Raw genomic sequence first — 25,170 nt, forward strand, 5'->3', positions numbered from 1 at the left:
AAGATATTTAAAATAATTTTACTGGAGCACATGCGTGGGCCCAGGAATTCCCAAGCCGTCCACTGGGAAACACTTCGCCAGGACCAATGCAGAGAGCGCCCCGAAATCATCTGCTGCAGAAGAAGGAGCAATGAGAAGTCAGAGATAGGATTACTTATAAGTGAAAAAACTAGATGAGAAGAAAAATAAAATTACCTCATACACATTAAAAGCTCAAATTAAGGTGTAAAGGAAGGAGAAGAAGAAAGAAATGAAGCAGGGGTGGAACAAAGGACCTATATTTGCTTTTCTGTGAACAGGAGCATGACATCTTTGTTCCAATAAAGAAGCAAGGAAAAGACAAAAACTTGTGACTGATCACAATAAATAATTTCCCCAGGGATAGGAGATGTTTGTCAAGAACCAGGCATTTTAGTAATCAGGGAATGAAAGAACACAGGTGGCAGAATCCGCCTCCTTCGTCTCTCTTTGTAGACCCAATCTGCTGGCTGCTTCAAGAAAATCACTACCGCCTGACCAGGCGGTGGCGCAGTGGATAGAGCAGCCTGGGACTCTGAGGACCCAGGTTTGAGACCCCGAGGTTGCCGACTTGAGCGCAGGCTCATCTGGCTGGGGCTCATCAGCTTGAGTGTGGAATCATAGACATGATCCCATGGTCACTGTCTTGAGCACAAAGGTTGCTGGCTTGAGCTCAAGATCACTGGCTTGAGCAAGAGGTCTAGCCCTGGCCGGTTGGCTCAGTGGTAGAGCGTCAGCCTGGCGTGCAGAAGTCCCAGGTTCGATTCCCGGCCAGGGCACACAGGAGAAGCGCCCATCTGCTTCTCCACCCCTCACCCTTTCCTTCCTCTCTGTCTCTCTCTTCCCCTCCTGCAGCCGAGGCTCCATGGAGCAAAGATGGCTCGGGCGCTGGGGATGGCTCCTTGGCCTCTGCCCCAGGCGCTAGAGTGGCTCTGGTCGCAACAGAGCAACGCCCCAGAGGGGCAGAGCATCGCCCCCTGGTGGGCATGCCGGGTGGATCCCGGTCGGGTGCATGCGGGAGTCTGTCTGACTGTCTCTCCCCGTTTCCAGCTTCAGAAAGATACAAAAAAAAAAAAAAAAAAAAAAAGAGATCACTGGCTCAGTTGGAGCCCCCTGGTCAAAGCACATATGAGAAAGCAATCAATGAACAACTAAGGAGCTGCAACTATGAGTTGATGCTTCTCATCTCTTTCCCTTCCTGTCTGTCCCTATCTGTTCCTCTCTCTCCCTCCCTTTCTTCCTCTCTCTCTCTCTCTCTCTCTCTCTCTCTCTCTCATTTGCACACATGCATGCGCAAGCATGCTAAGGGAAAAAAAAAGAAGAAAACCATTACTAAACACAAGGAAATTAAACACGATCTAAAACAGGTTTGATTTCTGTCACGTAATGAGTAAGCATCAAGGACATATAAAGGCTCTCCATGGATAAAAGACCAAGCACTGATAGGCAAAACATTAAAAAGTGAAATGCCACCTTACCCGTGAAGTGTCACCTTCCTGGGGACAGCTTTCTTAGGTCACAGTCTTGGTAAGCATCTCCAAGAGGAATGTTAGCCACAAAAGGTAGGAGCCACCATCTAACGCAGTCACATTTCAGCTAAAGATACAGGGCTCTGACTTCTTTTAAATCATCAGAATTAGTCATTTCCCCCCATTGTGTTATCCTTATCCTCTGTGGTCAGCTTTTTCATAAAAGGAATTATAAAAAAGACCAGTCAGTATGTAAGGAAACCAATTCCGAAGCGAGGCCTCTCAGGGACTTTCTTTACATGACTCTCTCCAGGGCAGCTGCCACCAGGAACCCTTTGGTGCCATGGGTGCGCAGACTACCAGGAAGGAGGTAAGAGAGGCAGCGATACCTGGAAAGCAATCGCAGCATCTCATCAACTTCAAATTGTGCCAAGAAATGAGTCCTGGGACCCTGGATCTAAGCCTGGGAACCTGCTTCCCTCCCGCACCCTCAGAGAAACCTCATGAGGAAGACTAAATCCTGTTTTGGGATTTGAAGATGGCCGTCAACAAGAAAAAGAATATCTTACCTATCTATAGATCTATACATACACAGACAACATACACACACATACACATACAGACATCCCCCACTTTTTGAACATTACACCACATAACTTTAAGAAAGACCCACACTACTATCTGTTTTTGCTAACCAAAAAAGTCCAAAGAGGATTTTCGCTTTTATGCAAATGAAACAGTGTTGAGTGTTGTTTGTCTGGTTTTTGTTTGTTTATTGATTTTTTTAGCAAGAGAGGAAGGGAGAGAGAGAGAAACTTTGATTTGTTGTTCTACTTATTTATGCATTACTTGGTTGATTCTTATATGTGCCCTGACCAGGTATCAAACCTGTAACCTCGGCATGGCAGGATGATGATGCTCTAACCAACTGAGCTACCCAGCCAGGGCCTTGGCAGTTGTTTTGCAGCAAGCCCTCCGAGAGGCAGCGGCACCCAGAACAGCGAGGGTGGCCTGCTCAGCTCCTTCCCTGGGACCACACTCAGGATCTCAGCCTCCATCTGTGGACCTTCGAGCCCAGTCCGAGTACGTGGGCTTTCCTTTGTGCATCCTTTAGCAAGATGTGTCCCGAGGTATCAGAAAGACTGAGAAAGCTCAAAAGGGTGTTATGCTTTGCATAAAACTGGTACTAATTAAACATATTGATCATGGTGAACAAAATAAAGACCTTGTTCATGTGGTAAATTTGGGGTCTGGGAACACTAAAATATTTTCCATATAAATTAATCACACAGGAGTCCCTCTTTCTCCACGATTTTTCTTTTCCCAGTTTCAGTTACCCATGGTCAGCTGGGATTTGAAAATATTAAGTACAGCCTGACCAGTTGGTGGTGCAGTGGATAGAGCATAGACCTGGGATGCTGAGGACCCAGGTTGGAAACCCTGAGGTCACCGGCTTGAATACAGGCTCACCAGCTTGAACACGGGGACGCTGGCTTGAGTGTGAAATCATAGACATGACCCCATGGTCACTGGTTTGAAGCCCAAGGTGGCTGGCTTGAGCAAGAGGTCACTGGCTCAGCTGGAGTCCCCTGGTCAAGGCACATATGAGAAAGCACTCAATGAACAACTAAGGTGTCACAACAATAAGTTGATGCTTTTCATCTCTCTCCCTTCCTGTCTGTCTGTCCCTGTCTCTCAAAAGAAGGAGGGGAGGGGAGGGGAGGGGAGGGGAGGGGAGGGGAGGGGAGGGGAGGGGAGGGGAGGGGAGGGGAGGGGAGGGGAGGGGAGGGGAGGGGAAGGGAAGGGAAGGGAGGGGAGGGGGAGAAAGAAAAAAAGAGAAAGAAAGAAAAAAACATTGAGTAGAAAATTCTAGAAATAAACAATTCATAAGTTTTAAATTTTATGGAGTTCTAAATAGCATGATGTAATCTCGTGCCATCCTGCTCTGTCCCACCCAGAACATGAATCATCCCTCCAGTGTTTCCATTCTATTCGCTCCCCGCCCATCAGTCACTTAGTAGTTGTCCTGGTTATTAGATCAACTGTCTCAATATCTCAGCACTTGTGTTCAAGTAACTCTTACTTCACTTAATAATGGCCCCAAAGCACATGGGTAATGATGCTGGCCATTCAGCCAAGAGAAGCTGTAAAGTACTTCATTTAAGTGAAATTGTGAAAGTTCTCCAAGTTACAGAAAGAAAAAACAATCATGTGCTGAGGTCACTAATATCCTTGGGTGAGAAGAAATCTTCCATCTGCAAAACTGAAGAAGGATGAAGATGTCTGTGCTAGTTTGCTGAGAGAGAGGAAGGCAACATTTACATAACTTTTATTACAGTAGGTTGTCATAATTGTTTTATCTTATTATCGTTGGTAATCTCTTAGTGAGCCTAATTCATAAGTTAAGTCTATCATAGGCATGTACGTATATGAAAAAACATATAGGGTTCGGTACTATCTGCAGTTTAGGCATCTCCAGGGGGTCTTGGGACGTGTCCCCTCAGATGTGGAGAGGCACTGTAATTACTTCTGCACTTCCCACCACTTGGGCTCATGGCAGTTTTCACAGGGACAGTCTGCTTTTGGATCGTGAAGAAACTCGCACAGTGAATATATAACTCCTCTGGAATGCAAAGCCAGAGAACACTGAATTAAAAGGCATTCAATGATGGTTCAATGACCACAATCTCCACAGGTACAGCCTGGCTATACTACAGAATACTGGAATTCACAATGAAGTCTCTTTTCTTGAGAAGCGAGAAACATATCATAAAACAAGTCCTCAAAGATCTTGAATAGCAGCAAAGTGATGAAAGGACAAGTGGGAAAAGGGCCATGAGAGAAGACGGTATTACAAAGTAATCAGACAAAACACATGGAAAGCATATTTTAAGTATGAAAAAGCAGAAAGACATACAGCTTGAAATATGTTATTGCCATTTGAAATCTAACCAGCCTATAAATAGTATTTTGGACCATAAGAGGAAGTGTCCCCAAATGGAGCATGGAGAAGGCAGGAGTGATAAACAGGGTCTGCAGAGCATCCTTAGGGCATTAGAGGACAGCAGTTATTATTCCATCCTGCCGTGAATATTAACTGGGTTTCCTCTTTGTTGCCTAAGTGTGGAATTAATTTAGAAATACCACATGCGCAAAGAGTGCAGAGATAATAAGAGGTTCACTGTGCTAAAGCTGGCTGCATAACACTCTCTGCTGTATATGACTTATAAACGGTGAAACCCAGCGCTACACACACTGGGCAGGAGAGGATGAAGATCGCAGCCAAGGTTGAAGAATGATGTATGTATTCGGTATATGCATAATTATACCCGTGACTTCAGAGGTAGAAAAGCGTCTTTTCCATAAGTGCGTACAGAAAGGCCGGAACAGCACTTGAAAGCTGATGTAATTCAAAAGCAGATCAGTGGTTGCTGGCCGGGGCCAGAAGTGGGAATGACTGGAAATAGCAGGAGGGAAGTTAGCAGTGCGAGTGTCCTAACACTGGATTGTGGTGACAGCTGCACACCTCTGTATATTTTTAAAAACCATTGAACATGCTTAAATGAGCAAATTTTATGGTCTATACACTATACCTTATGAAAGCTATAAACACTTATTTAAAAGTCTACAGTTAACATGTTTTAAAATACAACAATATTGCCTTTCTATAAAATGGCTATATTTCTAGGTGATAAGTTACATTAGGAATGTTCTTCTTCACTTGACCAGGCGTGGCACAGTGGAAAGAGCATCAGCCTGGGATGCAGAGGACCCAGGTTCGAAACCCCAAGGTTGCCAGCTTGAGCGCCGGTTCATCCAGCTTGAGCATGGGATCTCAGACATGACCCCATGGTCGCTGGCTTGAGCCCAAGGTCTCTGGCTTGAGCAAGGGGTCATTGCTTTGACTGGAGCCCAGTCAAGGCAAATATGAGAAAGCAATCAACAAACAACTAAGATGCCACAACAAAGAACTGATGCTTCTCATCTCTCTCCCTTCATGTCTGTCTGTCTCCCTCTCTCTCTCACACACACACAGACAAAAAAATGTTCTTTTTCACTGTTGGGAATAAAAATGTTTTGGTAATTAAAAATATTTTTTTCAGGTACTTTTTTAAATTACTTGAAATGGATTAATTTCCTAATGAACAATCAAAATGGCAAAAAAAAAAAACGCAGAAGACATCAAAGCAAGAAATTTCACTAGCTTTCTCAGCATTTACTACTCTTTCGGCAACCCACTCAGCTTTAATATTGACAGATCACCAGAACTTAATTATTCCAGAAGTATTCCTTTTAAACTCTAGCGGGTAAAGTAGATAAAAGGTGGCAATGGTTCATAAGAACTCTTACAAAAATAAATGCCAGTGAATTTTCTTTACTCCAATCATTTTCAAAGCACATAAAGTCAAAGTGTGGCCCCATGGTCAAGAATATCAGTCCACCTTCATCACATACACTTGGGGGGAGGGCAGTTCCTTTTTCCCTCGCTTCTGCATCTACCAATGGAAGTAACAGTATCCAGAACAGGATCTGCGGCACAAAGCTGCTGCAGGATCAAAGGGGAGTCTTCTGTCGGTGCCTGGCATATGGTGAGCAGTCAAGACCTGCTAGCTGCTGTCCCGCTCCTGCCGATGGTATTATCCCTGGGTCACGTGCAGTATGCAAGCTGACTCACTGTCTGCTTCACAGAGCTTCACATCCAGGGGCCACTGCAGTCCTCGACCTTCCCGGATGGCCCATCGCTCAGCCATGTTCATGAACCATTTCCAGCTGTTGTAACAGGCAATGCCGTCCAACATTTGACTCGTTCCACAATGTGTTCCTGCTCACGTGCTGACATGGAGCTGGTGCTCCTTCTCAGAGCTGGCTGGTCTGATACCCTCTCCTCAGCTGGTGGTCAACCAAATCAGGGGGCAGACAGGGGACAAAGGACAAGGCAGAGGGACAGAGTCCACTTACAGTGGGACTGTCACAGTAATTTTGTTCCAGATGAGAGGAGCACCAGATATAGAGATATACAATAATTTAAATGCATAAAGTAGTAATTTTTCCCTTCAAAAAAAGTAATTTTAACTCCTTGACAACAGTGTTACCACTGTTGCTGGCCCTGAAAACACATCATTTCCTCTAGGTCTTCCCCTCGTTCTCTTGTGCCCCAAAATGTATGATGTGAGCAAAGGCCAAAAATCCCTGATATCATGTTTTCATACTTTTTGATAATCATTTAAAGTCTTGAAAATAACTTTCTTCTCACTTTGAGGTAGTAAAAAAAAAAATGGTGATTTTACAGATGTGAACGGCAGCACACTCACCAGGAGTGAGCAGGCTAGTAAAGCTAGTACAACTAGTGTTCCCGTGGTTTCTAAACTACGCCGCACGCCGAACACAGGGACTGATTTAAACGTGAGTCCGTTTCCTAGCACCTTGGTACACAAAAGAAGCTTTTACTATTACTCAGATTCCAAATGTGCTAAAGTGTTATTCATTAAACAGTAAAACAGAATGTGTCTTTTAGTTATTGAAAATAAAAAGGTAATATTGCTTAAGGATAATTCGATAGTCACATTTGCAAACAATGAAAAGATATTCTGGAATAAAATGAACTCTATCAATCATCTCCTACTAATAAGTAACATACAAATATGAAAATGCAAGTTTTTCCAGCAGTGAACCCAGGGAGTCCATAAAGAACTTTGGTTTCCCTTATGACCCTGGTGAGAAATTCTTCCAAGTCCTCTGACTACCCAACACCTGGCACAGAGCCCATGCTCAATAGATGTCTACTAATCTAACACATTGACAAGAACATACAGGTTCTCAATGTTAAAGGCACTTGAAATGTTAATATGTGACCATCTCAAAAGAACCCGTACGAAACTTGATCCAATGGAACAAAACCAAAGGTGAGTCTGGGAATAGTCTGTTCACCTCACAGATTTTGCAGATCTTCATTTCTGTGACCACTCTCAACAACGGGCCCTGCACAATAAAATGATGTGTGAGACCAGACACACACACACCCCTTACAGTATCCCAGAGGCTTCAGCACATGATATTGTGAGGCCCTCCCTTTCTCTACAAGGTTAAGAACTGCTGCTGGCTGCAACCAGAGTTCAATAAATGAGTGTATATTTTTAAATACACAATGGCTAAATCTATCAATGCGGCATGAAGTGTCAATAAAGAGGGAAAGGGATTTTTGCTATAGAAGAAAACGATGCTGTCTAAAGAAACAAAATGGCAATGTCTGTACCATTCCTTCCACAGCACAGCAATCCCAGAAGGGACCTGAGAAACATGGAACTTTATTTTCCCCAGGGTCGCTGTATCAACCAAGGACATAACTGAACTTTCTACGGCTTCTCCATACAGAGACCCCGTTTACTTCTAAAGATTATTTCCCCTCCAATTTGGAGCTTTAACCCCAGAGATAGAGCTGACTTGCCCATTCTGAAAGTCCCTGTTGACGGGGCACTGGGCATTGTGAGGCTGCTTGCGAGGCCACATCCACCAGCCTGAGTGAGGTGCGGTCACTGCCCACTGCCGGGCAAACTGAGTGACATCTCCTCCATCTCTCAGCCTCCCGGGCCGCACTGTAAGAACCAGAACCCCCACCCCCAATTCTGATGGCCTCACACCACTTTACCCCATCCCTTACCATTCTCAACAGCCAAGTAGGTGATACTAAAGACTCTTGGCCACTAAATTTCTAGGCATGCTAGCTGGATATTATTTTCACAATTTACCCCTCCCTTTCCTGTCCGTATCAAATATTCCCCCTGTGCCTCTCTGGACATCCTCCACATTGTAAATTTTCTCCTGCGTAAGGACTCTGCCCAACACACTTGAGATCTCAAATCAACTCTCAGAAAGAGTTCAAATGACTTCCAATCTTCCCCATGGAAACTATCCAAGAAAACCATGAGGAAAATAGATCTTCTCAGCCTGTTGGGGAGAGCACACAGACAACTTCTAACAGCATGCATGTGGGCTGTGGCAACCACGTGGCTTAATCTTTCCTAGGGTCAGCACTTCCACAGCAAGTGCTCAGCCTCCCCTGCATCTTAACTTCCACGTAGTCTCCATACAAGAAGTCTTCCATCCCCAACATGCAGGCCAGACTGCAGTGAGCACACTTCTCATGTAATGGACTGGCTGCCTTCCAGAGCATCGTTTATGGAAGTCAGACCTTGACATCTGATGTTTAACACTGACACTGAGAGAGAGCAAATGAAACTGCCAAATAAGCTCAAGTCAATGCCAATCCCATCTACCACAAACCAGCCAGGGGTTACCATCTTTAGGTCTTTGGGCTTTAAGGCTGCATTCAGTGGTCAGTCGCCTAAGCAGTGTCGCCCCAACTTTAATGTGAATTCAGATCACGTGAGGACCCTGTTAAGACGCAGATCCTGACTCGGTAGGTCCAGGGGGAGTTGGGAGTCTGCGTCTCCACCATCTCCCTGGTGGCACGGCTGCACTGGCAACAGACCATTCTTGGTGGCAAGGTTGTTAAGAACATGGGTGAAGTTTATACCGGATCATTACCAGTTCCCAATCTATGTCTCTGAAAAAGCATCAGAAATAAAACCCACTTTTTTAAAAGATAAAGTTTACCTAGAGTTATTTTCTTCCTAGGAAATAATTCAAAAATAAATAATTTTTATTTATTTTTTAATAAGTAAATAAATTAATACCTGCCAATGCATGCTTAGTTCATCATATCGCAAGTACAGGAAAAAAACAACTAGAAAGATCTCTCCTAAGGGCACTCACTACTAGCCCTATAATTCTATGGCTTTACTTAGCAGAATATGAGCCACAAGTTAAAATCAATAGATGTCATTTAACAAATATGAAGCACCTAATAAGGGTAGTCAAGAATATAGAAGTTAGCCCTGGCCGGTTGGCTCAGCGGTAGAGCGTCGGCCTAGCGTGCGGAGGACCCGGGTTCGATTCCCGGCCAGGGCACATGGGAGAAGCGCCCATTTGCTTCTCCACCCCTCCGCCGCACCTTCCTCTCTGTCTCTCTCTTCCCCTCCCGCAGCCAAGGCTCCATTGGAGCAAAGATGGCCCGGGCGCTGGGGATGGCTCTGTGGCCTCTGCCCCAGGCGCTAGAGTGGCTCTGGTCGCAACATGGCGACACCCAGGAGGGTCGCAACATGGCGACGCCCAGGATGGGCAGAGCATCGCCCCCTGGTGGGCAGAGCGTCGCCCCTGGTGGGCGTGCCGGGTGGATCCCAGTCGGGCGCATGCGGGAGTCTGTCTGACTGTCTCTCCCTGTTTCCAGCTTCAGAAAAAAAAAAAAAAAAGAATATAGAAGTTGGCCCTGGCCGGTTGGCTCAGTGGTAGAGCGTCGGCCAGGAGTGCAGGAGTCCCAGGTTCGATTCCCGGCCAGGGCACACAGGAGAAGCACCCATCTGCTTCTCCACCCCTCCCCCTCTCCTTCCTCTCTGTCTCTCTCTTCCCTTCCCGCAGCCGAGGCTCCATTGGAGCAAAGTTTGTGGGGGGGGGCACTGAGGATGGCTCCTTGGCCTCTGCCTCAGGTGCTAGAATGGCTCTGGTCGCAACAGAGCAACGCCCCAGATGGGCAGAGCATCGCCCCCTGGTGGGCATGCCGGGTGGATCCCGGTTGGGCGCATGTGGGAGTCTGTCTGACTGACTCCCCGTTTCCAACTTCAGAAAAATACAAAAAAAGGAATATAGAAGTCATGAAATAAAGCAAAATCTCAGTTAAGCAGATTTTCCAGAAGGAAAATAATGGAGAATTAAGAAGGAATAGCAATGGCTATGAAGTACTCATGTCTCAGAGATACAGAGTACCATTTCTTAATCTCTTTTTGTTTCCAGTATTTCAACATTTTTAAATGTTACGTGTATATCTAATCAATTCCATTACAGAATGAATACAGAAGTCAACAAGGTATTGTCTTCTTTCTCCAGGATGTTTGGTACCAAGTGCACAAACTGTTAGAACAACAAAGCAGGAGTGACAGGCACAGAAAAAGAATTACCTCGTGTTTTTTCCCTCAGGGAAAAACTCCTGAAGGGTCACAGGATTTGGGCTCTTGTCAATCTAAAAAGCCTAAGTTGTCTGGTATTTATGTATAAAGACCTGTCTTCTTTCATCAGAAACCTTTTGAAATATGTTTATTGTTTTCTTTCCAAGAGGGATAAGTTCTGAGATACCTTTAACTTCCAATAACTGATGACCTTGGACAACATCTCAAGAGTCTCTCTCCAGCCATAAGAGTACACAATAGAAGTTCTGTAGATTCAATACTGGAGAGGAAAGCACCACACAGACAGCTTGCCTTCCAAGGATCTTACACTAGGCCTGGGAATAGCATAAAGTTAGAGAGGAGATAGCTTAAAATTTTCAAGACATTTCTCACACGAATGTACACAGTATTTCACAAAATTGCAGACAAAAAAAACAAAAAACAAATTGTATACAGAGTAGGATCTAAAAAAATTTTTAAGAAAAAAGCAAAAGAAATAGGCCAAAATGTTAACAAGAGACATCTTGTCAATGAGACTATTAATTATTTTCATTTATCTTAATATTTTCTCATTTGCTTTGGAATTCTCTGTAACGGTCACATATTATTAATCTTACAATGGAAAAAGCCAATTAAAACCTAAATCTCCCATCTGTCCTTTTCTTCCTGTGGAATGTTGTTTACAACACAGTTCAGATTTAAAACTAGATTTCTTTTTGAGCTCCATTTAATTTCTGAACCCACCTCTTTCATTTTAATTAGTTTCAAGGATTTAAACTAATCAGGAAAGTCTGCTGCAGCATATTGTACCCTAGCGGCCCAAACCCCTGGACACTGCGGGCTCACATGTCTGAAACCACTGGGCCAGATGCTGTCCATGAGAATCTCTCACTGGCCTAGCACCAATTTTTAAACTCATGAAGCATACTAATGGGATTCAGAGCAGTTCTCCTGGCTCAGATAGTGAAAATTTTCTAACAGATTACTGTATATTGTTTCCGCACAGGACAAAGGTTCTTTATATAGAGAAAAATGCTCTAAAATTTGAGGTGTTTTCCTTAGTTATTCTGGAATGAAGCAGGAGCCTGAGCCAGAAAGGCAGCACCGTGATGAGCGCCTCCCTGCCTACGGGTCCGCCACAGAGAGGACCACCGGGGCCATGTCAATCAGCTCCTACAGGGCCACGACCCACAAGTACTCTAGAAGCGAGGTGCTAAAGGTGCAGCCCATGGCAAACCTGTCAATCATCTGGTTGTTTAGTCATTCGGTCATTTAGTGAGCATGCACAGACCAGGTCAGGTCCTGGGGATTCAGAGACCAACAAGACACTGTTCCTAGCCTAATCCTATGGGTTCTGATGGGAGAGACAGGCGTGTGTGTGTGTGTGTGTGGGGGGGGGGGGGGTCAGGAAATGTTTCATAGATAACTGCCCTTGAGCTGAATCTCAGAAACGAGAAAGTTCTGACTTTGCAGAGGTGTGGCGATGACTCAATGAGATGTGTGAGTGTGTCACATGGATTGTTTCATTTAATCCTCATGACAATTTACAAAGCAAGCATTGTTATTATTCACTGTTATTATTCCCATTATGCAGGTGGAAAAACTGAGGAGTATCCAAGGATTAACTCTTCCCAATGGGAGACTAGATCCCACTGTGCCAAAGACAGGCTTCAACTTAAGCACATCAGTCTTAAATCTGTTTGAAACTACTCTATAAAAATGTCTTTTTCCTCTTTATGCTTAAACCACAGCATGTCTAAGCAAATTTTCCTTATTATAAGTAAATTCTATATACAGAACTTTTTAAGCTTCAACAATCAGTTAAGTAAGGAACTTAACCCTTTGAGTAGTGAGTTTTATTATGCTCGCTGATCCCCAGGAGTGAGTTTTTTTCAAAAAATGAAATTAGTTCCAGTTACAGTTTTATTAACTTAAAATCATGTTTGATAACCAATTTATAGAAACAAGAAAAACATACATTTGTATTTTTTAATGTTGCCTTACACATTTTTAAAATAAAAATTTTTGTACGATCATACTCTGGATGGTCAGGAAGCACGAGGACGTACATGAACATTCGTACTACTCAAAGGGATAGTTTTCCAGGCCTGAACGAGGCACTTGATCCAGCTAGGGTTTTGGACTGAAACTGCAGCACAGGCTCAGCTGACTTGAAAGCCCAAGTCCTTTCTATCACTCCGACATGCTCCCTCAGGGCACAGGAGGCTCACAGGGCTGTCAGCCTCTGCAGAAGCAGACATCACTGCTAGCAGCTGATCCCAGAACCAGGGTCTTGTAAACGTGGCCCAACTGCCTGGAGCACACTCCCCGGAGTGCTTCGGGGACACAGCTTCAGTTCTACAGTGGACACTCCAGAATTCATCTTGTAGAATTCAACTTACAGAAAACTGACTTTTGCTGAAACTATTCTGAGCTTTAAACTCTAAACCACCACCGTTGCCCACAATTAATTACATTGTCAGAGGAGGTCAGACTTGAAGGAAAGGACTTCACTTTTCCCGGTTTCGGGGAATTGATAGCTACAGCAGGACAGGTGTAGCTTATAAGACCTGAGGATCAACCACAGGTATGTAACGGAAAACAGCACACACTGTTCCGGACTTGTTCATTCCCTAAGTGAAGAATCTTTTTTTTTTTATTTAATTTTTTTCTTTTTTTGTGTGAGAAGCAGAGAGGCAGAGACAGACTCCTACATGCACCAGACTGGGATCCACCCGGCAAGCCCACTAGGGGGCGATGCTCTGCCCATCTGGGGCATTGCTCTGTTGCAACCGGACCCATTCTAGCACCTGAGGTGGAGGCTGTGGAGCCATCCTCAGTGCCTGGGCCAACTTTGCTTCAATGGAGCCTGGGCTGAGGGGGAAGGGTGGTGAAGCAGATACGTGCTTCTCCTGTGTGCCCTGGCCAGGAATCGAACCTGGGACTTCCACACACTGGGCTGATGCTCTACCACTGACCCAACTGGCCAGGGCCTCTAAGTGAAGTGTCTTAATGATGCTTAAGCTCCTTTTTCTTTAAAAACTGCTAAGATCATCCATCAAGTCAGAGTTCAAGCAAACCATGAGGATGGTTTAACATATGCTCTAAGTTTCTGTAGGAAATACTAATTTGACATTTTAAAATGTAAGCTAAATTATATGTATCAACTGGGGTTGTTTTTGTTTTTTTACAACATTTGCAAATAAACCTAAAAGGTGTTACATTCACTTTCATGATGTAGATAATATACCAAATCATAATAGTAAAAAATTCTGTATACCAAGACTGAAGGGTTTACATATTCTTAAAGGGAAGAAGTTAATTAGAGCTGTCACAGTTTTAGTTTTTAAATAGCCACTGTTACCAACAGCTACAAAAAATACCTCCTTTTCCAGTCCAGCCAAATCCTCTCACGTCCTAAATCCCTTCCTTTTCCATTGGAAACCTCTGGTTTTCCTATCTTCCATACTCATCGATAGCCGTAGCTAAGGTCAGATATAGTAGTACTGTGTACCATTTTTTTAACTTGCAAGGGGAAGAAATATTCTGAGCTTCATAAAGTCAGGTGTGAACCAAAGTATTTTTACTTCAAATTAGAAGCAGGTACAAACAACCAAAAGGAAAACCAAAGACCGTTTTTGTGGTATCTGATTGATAGATTCCGACTGGTCATCAATACCACGTCCTGAGTTCCAGTACACTAGTTAACCTACCGTAAGTGGCTACAATTATTATCACTCATTTTCAAGCATCTTTTGAGCTTTATGTTCATAAAGGAAGAGCAGTTCAACGATATGGAGAAGACAGAGAAGCTAATTTATGGACAGCTGCTGGGACTCCTTTGCTTGGCGGTTGCTGTGGTCTGAATATTTGTGTCTCCCAAAATTCATATGTTGAAACATAACCCCCAACATGAGTGATTAGGAGACAGAACCTTGGGGAGGTGGTTGAGTCCTGTGGGCAAAGCCCTCATGAACGGTACTCGTGCCCCTTTGCAAAAGGCCCAGCGCTCCCTGCCCTCTCCCGCCGCGAGAGAACACTGCAAAGAGAAGCTTTTTATGAACCTGGAAGTGGATTTTCACCAGGCTAAATATTCTCGCACCTGGGGTTTGGACTTCCAGCCTCCAGAGTTGTGAGAAATACATTTCTGTTGTCTCTATGCCACCTAGTCTGTGGCATTTGCTATAGCAGCCCCAACGGGCTAGGGTGGCAGCGGCGATGCCTGTTCTCACGGTTTAGCATCAAAATCGGCTTACAGGTACCCTTACTCCAGCAGAGTGGTTCCTAGTGTTTTCCATGTTAGGGAGATCATGAATCGTTTGCTCACTCTAGCGTGTTAGCAGTGGCGGGTTGTACAAAGCGCATGACTTATGTGGAATGCCTGTGAGATAAAAATAGACCATCTTTGAGTGAGATATTCTCCTGCTACTTAAGTACCCAGCTATTCTGTATGGATCTTCAATACTGATGAGTGGGTTAGATGGGAATGTGCACGAATTTCCTACTTAAAGTGCAATCTAGTTCATCAATATTGCTATACTATTTTGATACTATTTTAAACTATTGTATTTCCATGGGGACAGGGGGGTCATTGGGAAGTGCCTTCCTGTGATTGTTACAGTATAAACTTCCTGCTTAGGCACTCAGTGCTCTCAGATGTGCTGAGGTTTATGCCTCTAAGCGAAAATTCAGGAATCACAGATTTAGAAGACTTAGAAGCTCAAGGTAGCCAGATTAGCTGGCCCCTCCCCCCCAAAAAAGGAGTCAGGAGATATAAAGTATATCTTCACAGCAAATGTTGTACCATTTTGGCTTATTTTAATCACTTTAAAGAACAGTCACGCTCCAAATGACCTCTAGGAGTAGCTGCTGGCAGAGTGGATGAATAACCCACAGAAAACCTCATCTGTAGGCTGGACATGATAGGAGGAAAAGACTTACCCTGCAAAGCCTGCCCTCAGCTGTGCAGAAAGGGGTGGGACGGTAACCTTCAGCTAGAAAATGACCACTTTCTTCCTTTGGGGGCCCTTCATCGACGCCCAGATACACAACAACGCATCACTGAAATTAAGATACAGCAAGTATTTCTTTGACAGAGTGTGCAGAGGCCCCCTGAGGGGTGTGGGGAGGGGGCAGGGGACAGCAATCTTTCACTGAAGCTTCAATGGCCTGAATAAAAAGTGGAGTTGAGATAATTAAAAAGGGTTTGCTCACAAATAGGCCACTCATGAGCCACCAGGTCACGTGGAAACCGCAGCTTCCATCAAAATGTCTTCTAAGTGGTACAACATTTCCAATACAATGACTCCTCCTTATCTCAGCCAAAAAAATCAAATGAGTGCTATGTAATGATCCTCCTAGGTTCAGGCTCACAGCAAAGCCAGAGGCCAAGGAGCAAGGAGGCGGAGCGGAGCAGGACTGCCCGAGAACAGCACAGGGCCTGTGCCTCCACGCCACCCTGCTCTCACGGTGCCTCTGATAGGACGGCTGCATCACAGGTTCCCATCCCGTGGACACAGCTCCAGGCTGCTTTAAGGCAACCTGAAGAGACTGCCTAACTTTCTCTCTACCCATTTATTCAAATTGTTTTAAATAATTTTATTCCCTCAATCCAAAAATAACAACAATATTTTTACCTTTAAAAATGTATTGGGCATTGCATTTCCCATGTCGTTTACGGAGTGATAAGGACTCAGTTACAGTCTTAGAAACAGAAAGAGGTGGAACAAGCGATCTGAAGAGTGATGTCCTGTGACGTGTGCAGGTCCCCTGCCACGGTGGCAGCTCCGCACGCCACCCTACGATGGCAGAGCATCCTGGCACAGGAAGGCCTGGTTTCTTCTCAGGACCATCAGGCCTTGGGCTCTGCAAGGCCAGCAGGGAATCCTAAATGCCCAAGAAGGCGGATTTCTCTTCTGCACAGAAATGATTCTAGAGACTCCTGAGGTCTTTGTTCCTCCCAGGAACCCAAGCAAAATGCCTTTATATTCTTTCCCCTTTATCATCCAGTTCCTCTGCAACTTTTCACGATTCTGGCTGGGAAGTGGACATGCACAGTGGAGGAAATGCCAGGGCAGCAAGCTGAATGCTCAACAGCAACAGCTACAACAGCTCAGGGAACACACTGTCAGGACAGGGACTGCAGGCGAGACGGGCAGAACACAAGCCCCCACCAGGGCAGCAAACTGAACGCTCGACAGCAACAGCAACAGCAACAAAGCTCAGGGAACACACTGTCAGGACAGGGACTGCAGGAGAGACGGGCAGAACACAAGCCCCAGGCCGCTGTCTGTGAGACAGGTCACTCGCTTGAAACAGTCGTTACAGGACGCTGACATCTGTTTGATACTTTAATATAATCTGTGGTGCAATGGTTATGAGCACCAGCTCTGGAGAGAGGATGGTTCAAATCCCAACTCTGCCGTTTATATACGAGTGGTCTTAAACATGTGTTTTTGTTTTGTTTTTTTAAACAAATTCAGTGCCTTCAGAGGATTCTTTCACTAAATAAGAATAATCAAACTGTTATGACAAACATGCTAATACATACAAAATATTTAGAGTAATGCTCAACAAAGCTATTACATTATTATATTATAGTCTAAAACTTCTTCTTCCACATGTATTATCATAGTTGCTCCTTTAAGCATTTCATGAAACAGATGTGATCATTTTGTCCATGATATACTGAAGAGTATAATGAGGTTCAATTAAGTGATTTGCTAAAAACATAGATAATCCTGGTTTTTTAACATTAAACCTTGAATATTTTTTTCTATTAGATTGAATTATTGCATGTAAAATCACAGCAAAATCAGCCATTCAGACACTAGATAAATTCCTAAGATGAAAACTACTGAGAACATCAAAGTGCCTATTCTACAAGTTTATTCTTAGAATAAACAAATGAACGGTTAATGTCACGAGTTTACTAAATAAAATAGTTCGAACTGGGCCCTGGCCAGTTGGCTCAGCGGTAGAGCATCGGCCTGGCATGCGGGGGACCCGGGTTCGATTCCCGGCCAGGGCACAAAGGAGAAGCGCCCATTTGCTTCTCCACCCCCACCCCCTCCTTCCTCTCTGTCTCTCTCTTCCCCTCCAGCAGCCAAGGCTCCATTGGAGCAAAGATGGCCCGGGCGCTGGGGATGGCTCCTTGGCCTCTGCCCCAGGCGCTGGAGTGGCTCTGGTCGCGGCAGAGCGACGCCCCGGAGGGGCAGAGCACCGCCCCCTGGTGGGCAGAGCGTTGCCCCTGGTGGGCGTGCCGGGTGGATCCCAGTCGGGCGCATGCGGGAGTCTGTCTGACTGTCTCTCCCTGTTTCCAGCTTCAGAAAGAAGGAGAAAAAAAAAATAGTTCGAGTCAAATTCAGTATGTAACAATTTTGAAGCCATACAATTCTGGAGTGGGAAGGAAGAGGATTCATCAATACGTATTCTTTGTCATAAATTTTACTTTTTTATAAAACCAGGTAAACTCTCATCTTACAAAGACTTAAATACACAAAGAGCAGAACGGCAAGATGATCGAGTCACTCATCACAGGAGGAACCTCTGAAGGGCTTACGTGTTTAAATGTGCACCTTCCCCTCTATTCTTGTTATAACTCATAAGCCAGCCGCGAGCCTTTTGATCACTGATACACTGGTGACGTTCAGGCTGGTGCCATCCTAGAAAGCTGGGGGTTTCATCCCTCAGAATCTTTATCTATGGTATACTCAGGGGAAATTTTATGAGAGCAGCAGAAGATTGGCAAATATAAATGAACAGCTAGCAGGTAGTTCTTCTTTCCTAATAAATATTACACTTTAGAGATTTTGAAAAGATCCCAAGGGGAAAAATTATTTCACAACTAACATTCTTTCTAGTATTGGCATATACTTTTAATTCATAGTTTGTGTTAGCCTTTAAGAACTTACATTCTATGATCAATCTTTTAATTTATAAATCTAGTTTTGATTTTTTTTTTTTTGTAGTTTTCTGAAGTGAGAAGCGGGGAGGCAGACAGACTCCCGTATATGCCCAACCAGGATCCACCTGGCAAACCCACCAGAGGATGAGGCTCTGCCCATCTGGGGTGTTGCTCCATTGCAACTGGAGCCATTCTAGTAGTGCCTGAGGCAGAGGACATGGAGCCATCCTCAGTGACCGTACCAACTTTGCTCCAATGGAGCTTTGGCTGCAGGAGAGAAAGAGAGAGACAGAGAGGAAGGAGAAGGGAAAGGGTGGAGAAGCAGATGGGCACTTCTCCTGTGGGCCCTGGCTGGGAATTGAACCTGGGACTTCCACATGCCAGGCCGATGCTCTACCACTGAGCCAACCAGCCAGGGCCTAGTTTTGATTTTTAATATGTATTCTATGTACAGATCATTCAAATTATCCCTCAAAATAATTTTTATAAAGCATTTGGACACATCCACATGAAAAACTAAATTTCAAGGAAAGACAGTGTGCTAAAAAATTAAATCTTAAATAAAAAGATACAGGTAACTTTCAAAGACCAGCAAATCCCACTGGTCAAATAAGTTTGGGCAAATGTTTGTAAAATGTATTTTTTAGGTTTGCCTGCTTATATTTTGCACTGACCTGGGAGCGCCATGTGTGTGTAGTCTGTCAAAGGTTGCAATGCTTGCCTTCAGGGTGGCAGATTACAAACTGCAGATTACCTTCCTGCTTGGGAGGAGCCATTGTATTGCTAATGTTTGCTGGAGAAAGGATTCTAAACCCAGCCTGGGTTTTGCAGGGAGAGAAGGAGGAGGGCAGATGTGGAACCAGAGCTGAGGGGCTTTGGGAGCTCCGCTGAGGCTGGTGGGGGCCTTGGATTCCAGGAGGAATCAGAGAAGATTTTTCCGGGTTGCGGAACCAGAGAATGCATGGGGGCTTTGGGAGCCCTGAATGACAGGGAAGCGGCCTTCCCTGCCTGTTTGCTTGTCCGCTGGTAGGAGACTTTAATAAACGAAGGGCCCCCCATTTTTTGGCTCTACCTTTTCTTTACTGCTGCCCGAATCCCATGAGAACCTGCATGGCCACGACAGCAGTGGCCACTGGCCATACCTCTGGCATAGTTGGCAGGATTTGGATCAGATGGAGCTTCAGGCACCCTTGAGGGGTGGGGCAGAGGACTGATTGTCATTATGGTTCCCCATGGCTGTCCTTTTGGAGACCATGAGCTGGCTGTTTTTTACAGCCGTGACAGAGGAAACTGAGAGCTCTGTGCAAGAGGCTGCCCAAGGTCTGCAAACCGAGCAGCAGCAATGGCAGGAGCTGAAATGGTCACAGGAGAAAGAGCTGCAGATCCTGGAACTGGAGTGAGCACTGGAAAAGGAGGCCACACAGGTTTGTGAGTTGCAGATGCAGGCTGAGCATTGATGGCGCCTGGAACTGAAAAAAGCTCTAGAGAAGGAGGCTGCATGGGTTCACGAGTTGCAGTTTGCCCTGGAGGTTGAACATTGGCAGCAGCAGTTGTTGGAAGAATAACTGTGGGTCCAGCTCCAGGCTGAGAGCCAACAGCCGCAGGAGCCTAAGATGGAACCATGCCGGTGAAGTGGCTCTGAGTCGGCGAGAGCAGGCATTTCCAGCTCCTCTTCTAAGGATGAGGAGGCTCAGGTTGAAGCTGCCGTCCACAGACTCCAGAAGGTAAAAGCCCAGCAGCAAAGAGCACCTACGGAGCCCCTGGTAGGCTTGCTGCGACTGTGGGACATAGGGGTGGACAGCAGCATGCTCTCTGGAGCAGAGGTGAGAGCCTGGCCACTGTTGCCACGTGCTCCTCCTCGGGGCAGCATCTTCAGAGCTGCCATACAGCAGAGATGAGTGGGGAGGCCTGAGGTCCCATGCGAACCTAGTTGCCTATAATGGACCTTGACCTTGGTGATTTGCAGAGACAGCTGCATTGTCTATCGTAAACTGACTCTTGGACTGAGCCAGAGGGAGGCACTTGCTCTCTGGTTGGATGGACATGCCACTTTTAGACAGTATGAAAGACCCTGATGGGGCCGGGGGGGGGGGGGGGTGAGGAAGCTCTGGTGGAGGTCCTCTGTCAAGCCAGTGGCTGCAGCCACCATCACAGCCGCCTGGCCCATGCTGGTTCTCATTGGATTCGGACAGTTGGTAATGAAACAATGGAGCCAACAACTGGTGGGCTATTTATTAGCTTTAATCCTAGCTTGCACCCAGCAGTCAAGTAAAACACACACTGGGCTTCAAAACCCACTCATTCAGCACTCACAAAGCCACTGACTTATCCAAGTTTTCTAGAATCAAAGGTGTCTACCTTACCAGCCTTATTCACCTCTGTTTCCCATCTCCTTCTCCTGCACAAACTGCACAAACTGGCGTTTCCTTCAACACTCCGCCATCTTGGCTGCTTCTACTGGCCTCCTCCACATGGCCTCTCTCTGCTCTCCTCTCTGCTCTCTCCTCTAATGCTAATCTCAGGAACTGAGAGAAAGCAAGCTCCCAGTCTGCCCCACTTTATAGTGGAGAAACCAAAACCTTTAATCCATTATACAAACAAGGAAGTCTCTGATACAAAGTCACTTATCTGAGGCATAATGGGATTCCTCATGAGAGTGTACCACCCCACATCAAAAAGGGTGGGAAAGGCTTAGTCTTAAAACCAAGCCCCAGGCTACAAGGATCCTGCCTGCCCACAGCCCACCCCCAATACACATTAATATAATCACGCCCATCCCAAGCAAGAAGGGCAACCAATACCATCACCTGGGCGACGGGCTTCCACGTGGGCAGCGCCATCTTTAACAAAGTGAGCATAATATATTTTATTTGCCCAACACCTTCCAGCACCAGAATGCACCAAGGACACTTGTAAAGTTTCCATGGACACAGCCCTGAGGCCCTCCCACCTACTGTGGAGCAGGGGGCTAGAGATGGGCCTCCAGCTTGCGCTTTGAGCAAAGTGCTCAGAGAGACATTGTGAAGGGCGCCTTTGTAATTGCTGAAATTGTATAACTCTGTGCTGTTACTTGCACAGTAATAACTGGGGGGTAGATTGAATATTGGGTAAATAAGTTTGTAAAATGTGTTTTTTAGGCTTACCCATTTATACTTTGCATTGACCTGGGCAGCGCCGTGTGTGCGTAGTCTGTAAAGGGCTGCAGTGCTTGCCCTCAGGACGGCAGATTACAAATTGCAGATTACTTTCCTGCTTGGGAGGGGCCGTTGTACTGCTAATGTTTGCTGGAGAAGGGATTTTTACCCTAGCCTCGGTTTTGCAGGAAGAGAGGAAGGAGTGCAGATGTGGAACTGAAGCTGAGGGGCTTTGGAAGCTCCCCTGAGGCTGGTGGGGGCCTTTGATTCCAGAAGGAACCGGAGAAGATTTTCTGGGTTGTGGAACTAGAGAGTGAGTCAGGGCTTTGGGAGCTCTGAATGAGAGGAAAGCGGCCTTCCCTGCCTGTTTGCTCGTCCGCCGGTAGAAGACTTTAATAAGCAGAATGGCTCACTATTTTTTGGCTCCACTGTTTCTTTATTGTCTGCCTGAATCCAATGAGAACCTACATGGCCACTATGGTGGTAGCCACTGACCATACAACATACATCACTGTTTCTTTTCTTTAGTCACAGCACTGTCGGGGTTCCGTCTAACCTTTATGGATGTCCACACAGACTTCCTTTCAATTCCTCTGAGCACTTCCCCTTAAAACATCCATTCATCCAAGTCATCCAATGTATATTCCATAGCTAAAGAGAACCCCCCTTCACATTAATTCTGAAATAATGTTTTCAAAACAAGATGTATGATAGTCTAGAAATATGCCCTCTGGATGGAAACACTTAATTCCTAGATATGTACTTAAAAATCTGTAAAATTTAGATAAATCTCACCAGTGAACATTACTAAGGCAGTGAATTTTATAAGATATTATTTAGGCCAATAGATTTTTCTCCACTTGGTTAGCATTTTACCTCTCCATCTTAGTCATGCCCAAGGCTAAAGACATTACTCTGTGACAAAACTGAAACAGACGGCTAAGAAGCACCTCTATGTTAAGCAATTAATGAGTGAAAAAGTAGAAATCTTTGAGTAATCCTTCAAGCAACAGAGATGTTTAACTTTATTCCTATGGTTAATCCTGTCTAATGCTATCCTTGAACTGGTTTGAGGTCGACGTCTATATGTTTGTTGACTAAATGGCCCAACTCCCTGAACACCAGAGAAAGCACATTTCAGGTTCCCACCACCTGCCACATAAATGCCCCCCCCCATCTCTGATTCCTGCCTATAGAGGCCAGGCCAGACCACAGTGCTCCTCTTACCTGTTTCCCATCCAGGGTGTACAGGCGTTTCACCACTCCTGAGTCCAGCTTGATGGCGTCGGTGATGTCAGTGAGCACCTGCTCAAAGGAATGAGCAGTTTTCTTGTTCAGCAGGATCCGGACGGCCTTCCGTGGCTTCACCCCACTTCTGATGATGGTGACCAGCTTGGGCCGAATGAAATCTTTATTCTCCCGCACCTCAGAAGGGCTCCCTTTGGCAGTGGCCAGTGACGACACCGCCCGGGACGCCGAGGTGGTCTTCACGTTCACAGACCAGTTGGGGTTCACGTTCTTGGTGTACTCCAGCTTCTTGAAGGGCTCTATTGAGCCACACACATAACTCTCTCCTAAGGAAAAAGAGAGATATATTTAAATTTACACTAAGGTAAACTCACTCCCTTTTACCTAGATTTTGATTATTTTTATTTACTACTTAAGGAGATAGAGCTAGTTGTGACTTTTAAAACAATGGAAGTGTGGATTATTAATTAATGAAAAGGAAGACTTTTGACCTCCATTTTGGCTTTGTCAGCAACAGATTGGTATCCTGGGGGTAAAAAAAATCATCATTCCTCCCTTTCTTCATCCTCCAATTGGCAATAGAAATATTGTTATTTATTCAATATGCCTCAGAAAAGGTATAAACCTGAATACAAAATAGATGTATTCTTTAAATTTAGAAATATTTATATTTCTAGAAAACATCAAAATCAGAGGTACCTATATTTGCCACCTGAAATAAAGTAAAAACTAATTCTGGGTCAGAAAAACATCTCTTAAAATAGCTATATAACTTATAATTGATGGTAGTATTTGCTAAACATTTTGTAAAATCAAGCAGAATTCCAAAAGCAAGCAAAATAATCACCCTTCCTATTCTCCCAAATATGCAGAGCCAAGCTCGGTGATACACACAGACTGGGAGCTAATTCACAACCATTTCAAGATGAAAGGTTCTGAGAGTGGTCAACTTACAATGTGTAGTTTCATAAACTGACTCTAAAACAAATATAATTATTTAAGGTAAATAAGAACAGAGGATCCAATATAAAACATGGTGAATATAACTGATAACACTGTATAGTATTAAAAAAGAGTTATTTCTAAGAGAATATAACTTAAATATTCACATATATACAAAAATAAAATATGTACCCTGGCTGTATAGAGTATCATCCTGACATGCCAAGGTTAAGAGTTTGATCCCTGGTTAGGGCACATCCAAGAGTCAACCAATTAATGCATGGACAGGTGGCACAATAAATATCTATCTTCCCATTCTCTCTCTCTCTTTCTAAAATCAATAAAATAAATTAAAATTTTTAAAAAAATAAAATGTGAGATAGAGTCTCCAGACAGAAAATCAACAAAGAAACAGTGACCTTCAATGACACATTAATCAAATGGACTCAACTGATACCTTCAGAACATTTCACACCAAAGCAGCAGAATATATACACTCTTTTCAAGTGCTCATGGTACATTCTCCAGGATAGAGTACATGTTAGAACACAAAACAAATCTCAATAAATTTAAGATTGAAATCATATCAAGTATCCTCTGACCACAATGCCATAAAACTAGAAATCTATAGAAAAACTGAAAAACATTCAACTTGGACACTAAATAGCATGTTATTAAATAATGAATGGTTTAACAATAAGATCAAGGAAGAAATAAAATATTTCCTTGAAACAAATTAAAATGAACATACAACAACCCAAAATCTATTTGACACAGCAAAAGCAGTCCTGAGAGAGAAGTTCATAGCATTACAGGCATACATTAAAAAAACAACAAGAAAAGTCTCAAGTAAACAAGCTAACCCTGCACCTAAAAGAACTAGAATAAGAACAACAAACAAAGCCCAGAGGAAGTAAAAGGAAGGAAATAATAAGAATCAGAGTGGAAATAAATAACATAGAATATAAAAAAAACTACAAAAGATCAATGGAACCAAGAACTGGTTCTTTAAAAAGGTAAACAAGATTGACAAACCTTTAACAAGACTCATAAAGTAAAAAAGAGGGAGCCCCCAAATAAATATAATCAGAAATAAAAGAGAAGTGACACCTGACATCACAGAAATACAAAGGATTGTAAGAAAATACTATATAGAACTATATGTCAAAAAGTTGGACAACCTGGACATAATGTATAAATTCCTAGAAACATACAATCTTCCATAACTGAATCTGGAAGAATCAGAAGAACTGAGCAGATCAATTACAATGAATGAAATTGAAACAGTTATCAAAAAACTCCCAGCAAACAAAAGTTCTGAACCAGATGGCTTAACAGGTGAATTTTACCAAATACTCAAAGAAGAACTAACAGCTATCTTTCTCATTATTCTAAAAATTTAAAGAAGAGGGAAGACTTCCAAGCTCATTTTACAAGTATGCATTATCCTAATT

The 25,170-nt window shown here is 44.2% G+C and overlaps 1 protein-coding gene across 5 annotated transcripts in view; it reads right to left on the reverse strand.

Annotated features, from left to right (window-relative positions):
* The window catches only part of DCLK1 (doublecortin like kinase 1), a 400,808-nt gene that overhangs the window by 330,968 nt on the left and 44,670 nt on the right, over positions 1-25,170 (reverse strand). For all 5 annotated transcript variants that reach the window (XM_066234329.1, XM_066234330.1, XM_066234328.1 and 2 more), the window contains exon 3: positions 22,754-23,100. In XM_066234329.1, the coding sequence (XP_066090426.1) occupies positions 22,754-23,100 (347 nt within the window). The remainder of the gene's footprint in view (positions 1-22,753; positions 23,101-25,170) is intronic.

This window comes from Saccopteryx bilineata, chromosome 6 (genome assembly GCF_036850765.1).
Source record: "Saccopteryx bilineata isolate mSacBil1 chromosome 6, mSacBil1_pri_phased_curated, whole genome shotgun sequence".
Lineage (NCBI taxonomy): Eukaryota > Metazoa > Chordata > Mammalia > Chiroptera > Emballonuridae > Saccopteryx > Saccopteryx bilineata.